Here is a 12,459-nt window from a genome sequence, read left to right on the forward strand (position 1 = left end):
ACTCCTCACTGAGCTGGGAGCCCGACGCATGGCTCAATCTCAAGACCCAGAGATCATAACCTGAGCCAAAACCAAGAGTCAGTCGCTCAACTGACTGTGCCACCCAGGGGCCCTAGGGCTATGATTATCATCCAGGATGTGAGCTCCTCTTTCCCAGATTGTTGGTGGTTGTCAGAATTCATCTCCTCACTCTTTCCACATAGCCCCTTCCATCTTCAAGTCAGCAATGTTGTATCAAATCCTCCTACTTTGAATTTCTCTGCCTTTCTTTTCTGTCGCTGCATGTAAAGGCTCATGTGATGCATTGGGCCTGCCTGGATAAAACCAGGCTAATTTCTCTATTTTAAGATCCATTAATTAGTACCCTTAATTACATGTTCAGAGTTCTTGTTGCCATGTACGTACTTTTGTGGGTAAGAGGAAAAAGAGTAAGCAACTGAGGGAACAGCTAAAGTTGGAGGTCATACAGTTAATATTAGCGTAAATTTACAAGTTAGTGATCTCTTTTAGCCATTTTAACCTGAAAGCAAGACATAAAGATAGTTGGATTATTCCAAGGTAGGAATTGGGGTGGTTAGCATTGTGGAGGCAATGAAAGGAAAGGACTTCAGAGCCGCTGAGTGGGATGGAGAAGAGAATAACTGATATGAAGAACCCTGGAGGACACAGTAGAACTGAAAAGAAAATAAATATTTAAGGAAGTTTATTTGAGGGCTGAGCATCACAATATATTTGAATAATTTATGTGGTGAAAAGAAAAGAAGAAAAGAATTGAAAAGATAGAAGATTCTATCCATAAACAAGTATACAAGGATTTAAAATTTAAGAGGTAGGGCAGTTCCAAGTGACGAGGAGGCCTTTATGTGTCTATGAAAATGAGTTTAAAGGTTGCTGAGATCCAAAAAATATTAGGCAATTGGGAGGGCTGTTTTTATGACTTTGGAAGTCCACTGTGGTTACAGCTGAAATTGGATGGAGAAAAGCTTTATAAATCAGGATATTAACACCATAGTGAATGAAGAGAATAGTCTAGGAGGTAAACTGAAGACCGAACTAAGGACAAGTAGAAGATGACATAATTAGATAGAGTGCCTTATGTGCCAGATCTTCCATGCTCATTGATACTCTACTGCAAAATGGATACCCTGCTGTTCTGCCCTGAGAACTTTCATCACTTTTTAAGAGTATGAACAAGAATATTTTGGAAAATTCATGACCAGTTTTTACCTGATACATATATTTTTCTCATTTCTTTTTTATTCATTCTTAAATACCCTTGTGGGTAGTTTATCAACTTTCTAAACTAGAGCTTTATGGTTCCTCCTTTTTTATTCTTCCTCATTCCACAGCAGGATCCGGAACTACATTCTCAGTAATGACTTCACTAGCTATTGAGATTCATCAGAATGCTTTTAGGTCAAGTGTTTGATACGTTAATGAAGAATCAAACCCGACAAAAAGAACTGAAAAACTGCTGAGGTCTCTAGACAGACTTTACTTTTTTGACTCCCTGCTCTTTTCTGCATGTTGATACAAAATCTTTATTTGAAAACATTTATAATAAAACTCAGTAATGCCTTTTAGGGAATATTAGCTACATAGCCAGAAAACTGCCTTATTCCTGTGTGTTTTCGAGAATATGGATAATATCTTTGCAGCAGCTTCCAAGAGAAGATAATTCAGTTAAGATACATTAGGAAGCTCATTTGACTCTGTATCCTCTACAAATTAATGATGGCCAGACATTCAATTTGCTGTGATAAAACTAAGCTGATTGAATTTCTCTAACATTGATTTGCACTAGATTTTGTATTTTGATAAACTAGAATAGCTTTCATTCTCTTTTCCAAAATATATTTGTTATTTAGTTATAGGAAAATTATTTCCAAAAACCATACACACACACGCGCGCGTGCACACAGAGTATACATTAAGGAAAATGTTTTTAAATTTTGGAGGAGAAAGATATAAAATATTTTTCATACCTAAAAAGATATTATGTAAAGAAACTCAGTAAATAGTTTAAAAATTGCTTGTAACTAGGAAAAGGCAAATGCTCTCTAGGAAAAGGCAAATGCTCTCTTCTTACTATTTTATACTCTCTTCTAGTACAAACTACTTTTTAATGATAGCATTTAAAATTATAAATTATTTCTTTTATAACTCAAAGTTGTACCTTTTAATCCCCTTCACCTATTTCACCCATCCCCCACCATCCACTTCCCCCTCTGGCAATACAAAGATGAAAAGCATAACATCAGGAATATAGTCAATACTATTGTAATAATGTTGTATGGTGACAGATGGTAACTACTCTTACGGTGGTGAGCACTGAGTAACGCATAGCATTGTCAAATCATTATGTGGTATACCCAAAACTAATGTAATAATGTATGTAAAATATACCTCAGTAATAAATTTTTTAAAATGTAGATGAGAGCAGCATTATGGATCTCTAAATATTTCTAGGCAAGCCTTAAGCATATATATTTACATTGTTTGGATGGTTAAAATGTCACCAGGATAAAACTGTGATAAGCTTCAATCTAATATCAGACAAAATTGTGTGAAAGACTTTGAAAGAGTAAAAAACAATTACTGGCAATCCTGTATAGTGCACCCTTCAGAGTAGATATGTCTTTCAATCTCTTTGATCTATTTTACAACTCTATACAAGTTGAAGAAAACTATGAGTAATACAAATGATTCTTGTCTATAAAAGTATAAGTGAATTTTGTCTAATGGAATAATTATAATTGATTATCACTGGTGGATAATGACTAAATTTATTTTGGCATTCCTGATGGCCTTTATATATACAAGCTCTTAGAATTGTCATTTGAACTGGCTGTAACATCTTACTGGTTCCTTAATGAGTTAAATAAAATCTTTGATGTGTTCATTTTATATTTGTATGAGTTACAGTTTATGTTCTAAAAAATATCCTTTGTAAAGAAGTTGTAGTATATATACAAAGGAATATTATTTAGCCATAAAAAGAAAAAAATCATGCTATTTGAAACAACATGGAGGGATCTTGAAGTGCAATAACTCAGACAGAAAGACAAATATTATATGATCTCACCTATATGTGGAATCTAAACAAACAACCTGAACTCACAGATACAGAGAACAGACTGGTGCTTGCCTGAGGTAGGGGATAAGGAGTGGGAAAATGGGTAGGAGGTCAAAAAGTACAAAGTTCCAGTGACAAAATAAGTAAGTCATGGGATGTAATATATAGCAGAGGGACTATAGTTAATAACACTGTATTGCATTTTTAAAATTTGCTGAGATACTAAATCTTAAAAGTCCTCATCACAAGGAAAACAATTTTAATTATGTGTGGAGACTTATTGTAATCATTTTGCCATATACACAACATATATATATATATATATATATATATATATTACACATAATATAACACATATATAATTCACCTGCTCCACAGGCTTTAGTATATGACTTAAATGGACTTATATACAACCATTACTAATTCAAAAACTTCCTATTTTCCTCAATAAATAATTACTGAATAGACTTTGGAAACTAAGTAGTGTACTAGATGCTGAAATGGAAAGATAGACCAAATTATTTTATAAAGGACATTACAAGCTAACCTGATATAGGTCGTCTTGCAATAACTGCTACAACTGAGATTTAAATCAAGTGCTATGGGAGAACGACCAAATGAAAGAGATTAATTCAGACTAGAAGAACAGTTGGGGAAAGGTAAGAAGTACTGGTACCATTTCAGTTGGTTACTAAAGGATGAATAATAAAAGGATGAATTTTGTCAGTGGTTGTACAGTTCATATACTGCATGATGGGGGCAAATAGGGGACAAATAGAAATACAGTCACACTTAGCCAAGCATCAGCCACCAGTGATGTGTCTCCCTGGAGAAATAAGTGCCTTATCCTTCCCATACAGGCACTACCCCCTCACCAATTTGCTCCAAATCTTTCTAATTTGCACAATAACAATAGAGGCTTGCATCGCATAATGATACGTAGATAGCACTAACATTACGGGCTTGTAATACTCTTTAAACATGCCTATTTGAAGAAAAAGGGGATAGAACTAATAAGGCCACTGGAATAAAAAACTACAAATCTGGGTAGGGAATTGGGAATAATTCAGTCTGTATGGAGCAAACAGTGCTGTTAGGGGAAGAAGGAAGGGCTATAGCAGAAAATTCAGTGAGATGGGTCTAGATAAATTGGAACAAAGCATGATGTCTGAAACGCCACTCAGATTTTATTCTATGGACAGCTGCAAAGCATCAATACACTTAAGTAGGAAGTCACATGATCAGAACTTAATTTAAAAGACAGTTGGGGGAGGGGGTGTCTGAGGGGCTCGCTCAGTTAAGCCTCTGCCTTCAGCTCAGGTCATGATCTCATGGTCCTGGTCCTAGAGTCAAGCCCCTGGTCAGCCTCCCTGCTCAGCAGGGAATCTGCTTCTCCCTCTCCCTCTGCTCCTCCCCCTGCTCCTGCACTCTCTTTCTCTCTCTCTCAAATAAATAAATAAAATATTTTTTAAAAAAGACAGCTGAGGCTTGGCTAGAGAACAGATTTGGGCTGAAGAAAGGATGTCTTGAGAATGAGATGGAACTCTCAGTTGGAAGCATGAAATGTGAATCTTAGAATGACTCTGAGAGTCTGCATTAGAATGGGAGAAGTGGGATTGAAAAGGATCAGCGTGAGACTCCTTCTAGAAGTAAAATGAATTAGGAAACCTATTAGATGTTGGCAATGAGAGAGACTCAGCTGTAAAAGACTGGTTTCTAGCACTGGTCAAGAGGTTAAGGATGTTTGCCACTTACGATAAGAACAACCATTCATTAAGAAGCAGGTTTTTTTGGATGAGGGTGGAGGTGGGATGAGATAGAGAGTTGTTTTATTATCTCATCTTTGGTAATATATTAGAACATTTTTGTCTTTTTTTGTTGTTTCTATTTTTCAAAGAGAATGTTATAAACAAAGTACTATTTATTAGGTCTCAACACTTAGTATGCAATATTCACATGTAATTGACTTAAAAGTGTCTATAATATTAAAACTGTACCTACCTGATTTCCTTCATTTGTTTTAATAAATTCTTTTGATATTTTTCCATTTCTAGTCTTTGCTGAACAATCAGACTTTTCTCTTGTAAGACAGCTTGATTCTTCCTCAATCTGTCCATTTTAATAATTCCTTTGGACAAAAGAATGCGCTCATTACTTAAGTTTTGAATTAATAAGCGGTCTTCAGCCTTTTGTTTTTTTTCTGTTAGAAATAGAGCTCTCCTCTCTCTAACTTTTTCAAGGTAATTGAATCTGTCCTGCCAAAGTTGTTGTAAACCATTCTGAATTGTCTCATTATGTTTTGCAATTAGTTTTCGTGCAGCATTTTTTTTCTTATTTAGGTTTCCTTGAACAGCTGAGCGAACTCTTTCTTGGGCACCTTGTGCAATGGTGATACCTGCTATTATTTTTTTCTGGCTTTCTTGCTTCTTTTGTTCTGAGTAATATTTATCAATATCCCAAAGTGTCTGGAGTTTTATGCCAGTTCTGTGTGTTGTAAAAAATTCTTTTCTTACATCACTCTTCAACAGCATGTCTTTTTTTTTAATTGTTGGTTTTTGATGAGTAGTAAGAAATGGCTGGACATATGTAGGAAAATAATCTTTTTTTTCTTTCAATAATGCAGCATACTTCAATGAACCTGAAGTATGTATGGGGAGTTTGAACACTGATATCCTAAAACTGGCATCCAATTCTTCATCCTCACTTTCATCTTCAGACTCCTTCAGACCTACATCACACAGAAGACAAATATAATACATTACACAAGTGCTCAGCACAGTGCATTTTCTGCCCCTATTGTTTTGAAAGCTACATTAATAAAGTTGACAAAAACCTGTTATTGACTTTATTAAGAAGCATTTTTCCCAACTGATGTTCTTTTTTAACTTGTGTTTTAATAGTGATTTTGGAGAGGGAAATCACTATTAAAATCATTTAACACAAAAATGCACTGATTCCTGTATTTCCTGCATTATCTCTCACAATCACTTAACTGGCATTGACTCAATAGCAGTATCTTATCTTATACTTAGTACTTAATCGTGCATATTATTTTTACATTTAGTTATTATTATCTCATATTTGCAAAGGGTTTTGTAATCCATTTTACCTTATTTGTCTTAACTGGTGGGAATTAATAGCTGCTGTCAAAATTGTTTTTTCTCTTAGTAGACACACAAATCCCTCAACCTCCTTTGCTATTATGTGTAGTGATGAGATTAAGTCCTCTTTAGTAAAGTGTGGACAGAAGTGATATGCATCATTTCTGGTCCAAGCCTATTAGGAAACGAATATGCCTTCTCTATATTTTCTTCTTCTGACTCACTAGACAGAGATAAGGACAAGACCCTAGAAGATGGTGAATCCACAATGTAGAAGGATCCTGGCTCCCTGAATCGCTACTTGAAAAACTATGTACTCACCAGGATTAATCAAACTTGGACTCTTACAGAAGCCAGAAATAAATGGCAATTATGTTTGAGTCAATCTATATTTCTGGGTCTATTTGTTATTATAGCCAACCGAACTAATATAATAACTTGAATCACATCATTGTTCATCATATATTTATTTTCTGACAAACCTAGTTATGAATTTAGGGTCAGGTGGCAAACACAGTTTAAAAAAAAGTTATGCTTATTAATCTTAGGAAAAGATGTTTCCCATGTTTGACTAATTCCCTCTATGAAAATTACATCTCTACTAACTATAGTCTACTAAGATTTTATTTTTTTCTAATAGAAAATTATCTCCCAATTTCTTTTTCTGTTTTCAGACATTGTTCACTGCTATAAAATATATCTTCCTAAAACAGGATTCTAATCATATCATGCCTTCTACCAAAAGGGAAACAAAACCTTCATGGTTCTCCACTTACAGGATGAAGGATAGTTCTGCTTTTAAGCCTAGGATCCTTTATCATAGGGAAAGAGCTTCATTTTTTTCCCCTATACATACACAACATCTTCCCATCTTTGGGACTTTGCTTATATTATTTTGTGTTTTGTGTAGTATGTTGTTTTCCCTATCTATATATGTATTCAAATTCTATTCATTCTTTAAGGCCTCTTCAATGTCACCTTTCCTATTCTTTATATAAAGAATTGATATATTTTATTAACTCTGATACCAATCCCTTTCTCATAGAATTTATCATAATCTGGGGCGCTTGGGTGGCTCAGTCAGTTAAGCACCTGCCTTTGGCTCAGGTCATGGTCTCAGGGTCCTGGCATAAAACCCCATGGGCTCCCTGCTCAGTGGGGAGTCTGCTTCTCCCTCTGCCCTTCCCTCCCAACCCGTGATCTCTCTCTCTCTCAAATAAATAAAATATTTAAAAAGAAACCTTATCACAATCCATTTATATTAAAGCTCTCAGACATAGTAGCAAGCTAGATAAAAGCTCCATAGGAGTAGGATTCATGTTTTCTTTCATCCTCCATTCCTAGCCTTTAGCCTAGTATTTTGCAGAGAGGAGGGTCTTTTGTTTTCGGCAGGGGGTGATGTGGTGGAGTTAACTAGTAGATGCCAATAAGTATACATGTTGGATGAATGAAAAGATGAATTAATCTTGTTGCTCAAGATTAAAACGTCTTTTATAGTGGTAAAAGTCTAAAATTTGGAGACAGCTGGGCTGGATTTGAATCCTAGTTTTATCACTTACTATGTGGTCTAGGGAAGTTATTTAATTCTCTGGGCTTCAGTGTACTCACTGTAAGATGGATATAATAATATCCCATTTATAGGGTTCATACAGGATCAAATGACTAAACAAAATGTAAAATGCCTGATGAAACTTGGTATGTATGTATTAGAACAACGCCTTATGAGTAAGAGCCACATGTTAGTTATTATTACTTTTTCATTATATTTTATATGGAAAACTTGGAACTTATCTCCTTAATTCCATCAATAGTATAGTTCAAATAGCCAGATAATCTAATAATGAGTGGGGAAAAAACAGCTAAGTACTTTTATTGTTCCCCCCAACATCCAATGTAGAGTGAAGTACAGAATATACAGGAAGCCTTCTTTGTATGCTTATTTTGTTTCAAGACTTTATAATTAATCTCACTAGTTATTGTAAAAACAGAAGGCAACTGATGGAAGTGTTCTCATCTTTTTATAACTAAATTTATAAACCTATCTTCATGTTCATGCACTTTCATCTTCTCCCCTGATATAATAAAGGAAGCATCCCTTCCTTCAGCAGTGGTCAAATTTTTCACATGTACTTTGGTCCCATCGGACTTGACTTTCACTTCTGCAATTATCTTTAACATTCTCCTTTATCATTGCCTCTCTACTGGGTCATTCCCATCAAACCACCAATGCAAGCACTACCGCATTCTCTTGATTCTCATTGCCCTCTAGCTACCATTACACTTTCCCCTGTTCAATTTTAGAATAAAAACTAGTGAAAGATTGTCTCCTTATGCTACCTCCGTTTCAACACCTTTTATATTTTTTCAACTCATTTAGATATGGATCTTACCTCTATTGTTCCCACCCAAATTCTGAAACTCTTCCTACCAAAAGCTTTCATGGTGATAAATACAAAGAATACTTTTTTTCTGTTCTAATTTTTCTTAACTCTCAATAGTGCTTAACACAGTTAATTGTTTCTCCTTGAAATCTTTTTTTTTCTTTCAAATTCTCTGATTTGCAGATTCACTGAAGCTCTCCTGATATCTTAAAGATGAAACTCCCTGATTTTTCTTCTGATTGCTCTTCTTTTTTCTGATTGCTCTTAATTTGCAGATTCTTCTTTGTCCACTTAATCTCTGTAGTTCTTGATCACTTGATACTAGGTCTCCTTCACATCTCCACCTCTCTCCTTAAATGAATCATACTCATGGCTTTTATCAGTCTCTGCACTGATAACTCTCATATTTATCATCTCCACTTGGAAGTCTTATAGGTATTTTTCAAAGTTAGTACATTCAATTTGCTACCAGAAACCAATTCCCTCTAAAATGAGCCCTATCTCAGCAAATGCCACCTACTAGTTTATTCTTCCCACATCAGTTTTATCAATTAATATGTACACTTTACTTCAAAAATGTAGTTCAAATTAACTTATTTTTTTCCTCCAATTCCCTCCATCAGCCAACTTCAGGTTTCTATCAATTCTTACTTTGACTAACTGCAATGGTTTAAGTAGTCTCTGTATTTCCCAACACACAACACACTTCATTGCCCACATAGTGATCAAGTCAGAGTGATCTCTTAAAACTGTGTCTTTAAAGGCCTGTGGTTTACATATGCCCTCATGATAAAATTCAAATTATTTGCCATAGCCTACAAAAACTTACAAACTTTCACACTTTTGTACTTATCCAGTACAATCTACCAACTATTTCTAACCACATTTATAATGCTTAGTCAAGACATAGATGATTTGTGGGTTAATTCCCAGGCACTATTTAGAGTGCCAGAACTATAAATGATAAAAAGAAGTTCAGTTTCTTTTATTACAATTTTGCAAGTGAAAAGTTCAATTTGACTTAGATGGATAAACATGTGGGCACCACCTACTATGAGCTAGCTAGTCTTCAAAAAGTGAAAACAGTGCTGGCTCAAGAATCTTACAGTCTAAAAAAAAAAAAAACCCTTAAAGCCTAGTAGAGGAGGCAAATGGGTAAAGCAGATATCTTCAAAATACTGTAGCAAATGGTAAGATAAAAGTATACATATGCAGGAAGTGTCAGAAACATAGAAGAAAGACACTTTACCCTATCGGGGTTAGGGTAGGTGGTTGTCAGCAATACTGTTCTGGAGAAGGTAACAGCTGGGGTTATTTTTAAAAAGAGTCTTTATTTTATATTTATATTTATATTACTATAAGTCCACATTTTGGGTATATGAGAAAATTCAATGAATTTGCAAATGTTGTGGGCAAGAGAACAGGAAACATGGCATTCCTGGGGTGGGGGGATAATAATCAAAGATACAGATGTGAAAAAAAGAAATATATGAAATTTGGTTTTATAAAATATACAGTTAGCAGCTATTATCAGCAGTTAATTGCTACAGATGTCTAGCAAGCATGTAGATAAATGAGCTGAATCTAAATGCTGGAAGAGAGGGCAAATCTGGAGACAAATATTTGGAGCCAATAGTAGAGGTTTTTATAGGTAAAACTATAATTATAGTCAAGAGATACAAGAGAACTAAGGATGAAACCTTGGGGCAATCAATTTAATATGTACATGCTAGGTAAGCTAAACATTAAGCAGAAAAAAATCTGTGGCTATAGCATCTTGATATGTAAGCTTATAAAGAAATGTATATGTAAAAGAGACTTGGCATATGTATACACCCAGTTTGCCATGGAAAGTCCCCGTTTTGCCTACTGTCCTGGTAAAGTTTATTAACAGCAGCTGTTTTCAGTCCCAGAGGTGATCCAGGTTGGAAGGTAAATTATATGGTCACCTTAACTATAGGGACATTGCCCAATTACGGACAAGTAGGAGAGTAACACTGTGTTGTCTGCATTTTCAGTTACATTAATATCTTAGTACAATGCCCAGGACTTCATAGATATACAGTAAATGATTTTTTTAAAACACAGGTTACCAGATCCTCAAGGTTCTATGAAAGTTGAGACCATGCTTGTTTTGTTCACTACTTTATACTAAGTACTTAGAAGAATGTCTGGTGCATGACAGGCTTTCAAAATAAATATGTGTCTAATGAATATTTTTTCTACAGACAGCTAGGCCAATTCAGGGATACTCTTCAGTTTCGGTGGTGGACTGATGATTTTAAATTGATGCTTTCCTCTCATCTTCTGCACCCTCACTTTCTGTATTCCCCACATCTATTGTTATTTCCATTAAGAACCCTACACTTCAAATATAACAGTCACAACTTCCAAACAGGACTTAGATACTTCTATTTCTTATCTTTGGTTCATGCTGCTCCCACTTATTTGAAAGGCCTCATTTGCATCACCATCTATAAAAAGATTATTCATCTCGAATAACATAAATACTGTCATTTATTGAACGCTTACCATGTGGTAGCCTCTAGGGTTACTTCTTCACATATATATTTATCATTTATTTTGATATTGATAACCCTGTAAAGCAGATGGTATTGACCACTAATCATAATGATACAGCTAATATACACTGTTTGCTATGTGTCACATTGTTCCACATCCTTTAAATAAATGATCTCATTTAGTTTCCTCAACAATCTTATGAGGTAAGTATCGTACTATTTTTATCCCCATTTTTCAGATAAAGAAACTGAAGCTTAAAGAAATAGCCAATATGTTGGAGTAAGATCCTAACATATGGCTAACATCTGGAAAAAAACGAAACAAAACTAGAAAACTACAACTATCTGAGGACTCTGGAGAATAAACAAAAACAAATAAATAATGACCTGTTAAAAATATTAATACCCTTATAACAGAATCCAGAGTATGCAACATAACATTTGTAATGCCCACAATATAATCCAAAACACATAATATGAATGAAAATTATATCATGAAGGATATCACTTCATATAAAATACAGAAATCATGCAACCATATAAGCCATTTAGACTCATCCTTTCTGTATTTTATGTGAAGTGGTACAATATTAAGTAGATTGTGCAAAGTTAAGGATTTATATTAAAATCCCTACAGAAAATAAACATATAATACAAAGAGGTTCAACTAAAAATTCAAAGGATAAACTAAAAGGGGTCACAAAAAATTTGAATAAACAAGAAGACAGGAAAAAATAAACAGAGGAACAAAAAACTAAGGAGAGAAAACAAATAATAAAATGCTACTGATCTAATAGGGTTAAGGTCCTATTCAGAAGAGACACCAAAGAGCTTGCTTTCTGCATCTCTCCATGTACACACACACACTGAAAAAAGGTCATGTGAACACACAGAAGATGGCTGCCATCTACAAGCTAGAAAGAAGGGTCTCACCAGAAAATGACTATGCTGGCACCCTGATCCTGGACTTCCAGCCTCCAGAACTTAGAATATAAATTTCTGTTTAAGTCACTCAGTGTGTGGTATTTTGTTACGGAAGCCTGAGAAGGCTAATACAAAAAAAAAAAAAAAAAAGGAGTACCCCCTCTTCTGAATTTCTAAGCACCATTCCTGGGCTGGTATGTGGTGGCACACCAGTATGCTGTTAATGAATAATGGGAGCACTCAGTGACATTGATCACTCTGGTGGGGGATGGAGTTGGTACAGCCTCTAGGCTCCTCTTGGCATAAATTTCAACTAGAGACTTCGGAGTTCAAGTGGGGACTGACATATAATTCTGCAGTCATAGCAACAGAGAAGGGCTCAGGAGGCATTCTATCACCTGAAAAACACACTTAGGCAGTGAGTTACCTTGTGGGGTACTATTTACCATTGACAA

At 35.0% G+C, this 12,459-nt stretch overlaps 1 protein-coding gene across 1 annotated transcript in view; it reads right to left on the bottom strand.

The window, feature by feature from the left end:
- The window catches only part of LRRIQ3 (leucine rich repeats and IQ motif containing 3), a 172,677-nt gene that overhangs the window by 4,347 nt on the left and 155,871 nt on the right, over positions 1-12,459 (bottom strand). Inside the window, exon 7 of the mRNA XM_045802018.2 lies at positions 5,078-5,804. Within this exon, the coding sequence (XP_045657974.2) occupies positions 5,078-5,804 (727 nt within the window). The remainder of the gene's footprint in view (positions 1-5,077; positions 5,805-12,459) is intronic.

The sequence above is a fragment of the Ursus americanus genome, chromosome 12, assembly GCF_024610735.1.
Source record: "Ursus americanus isolate L20-20 chromosome 12, mUrsAme1.1.p, whole genome shotgun sequence".
In the NCBI taxonomy this organism is placed as follows: Eukaryota; Metazoa; Chordata; class Mammalia; order Carnivora; family Ursidae; genus Ursus; species Ursus americanus.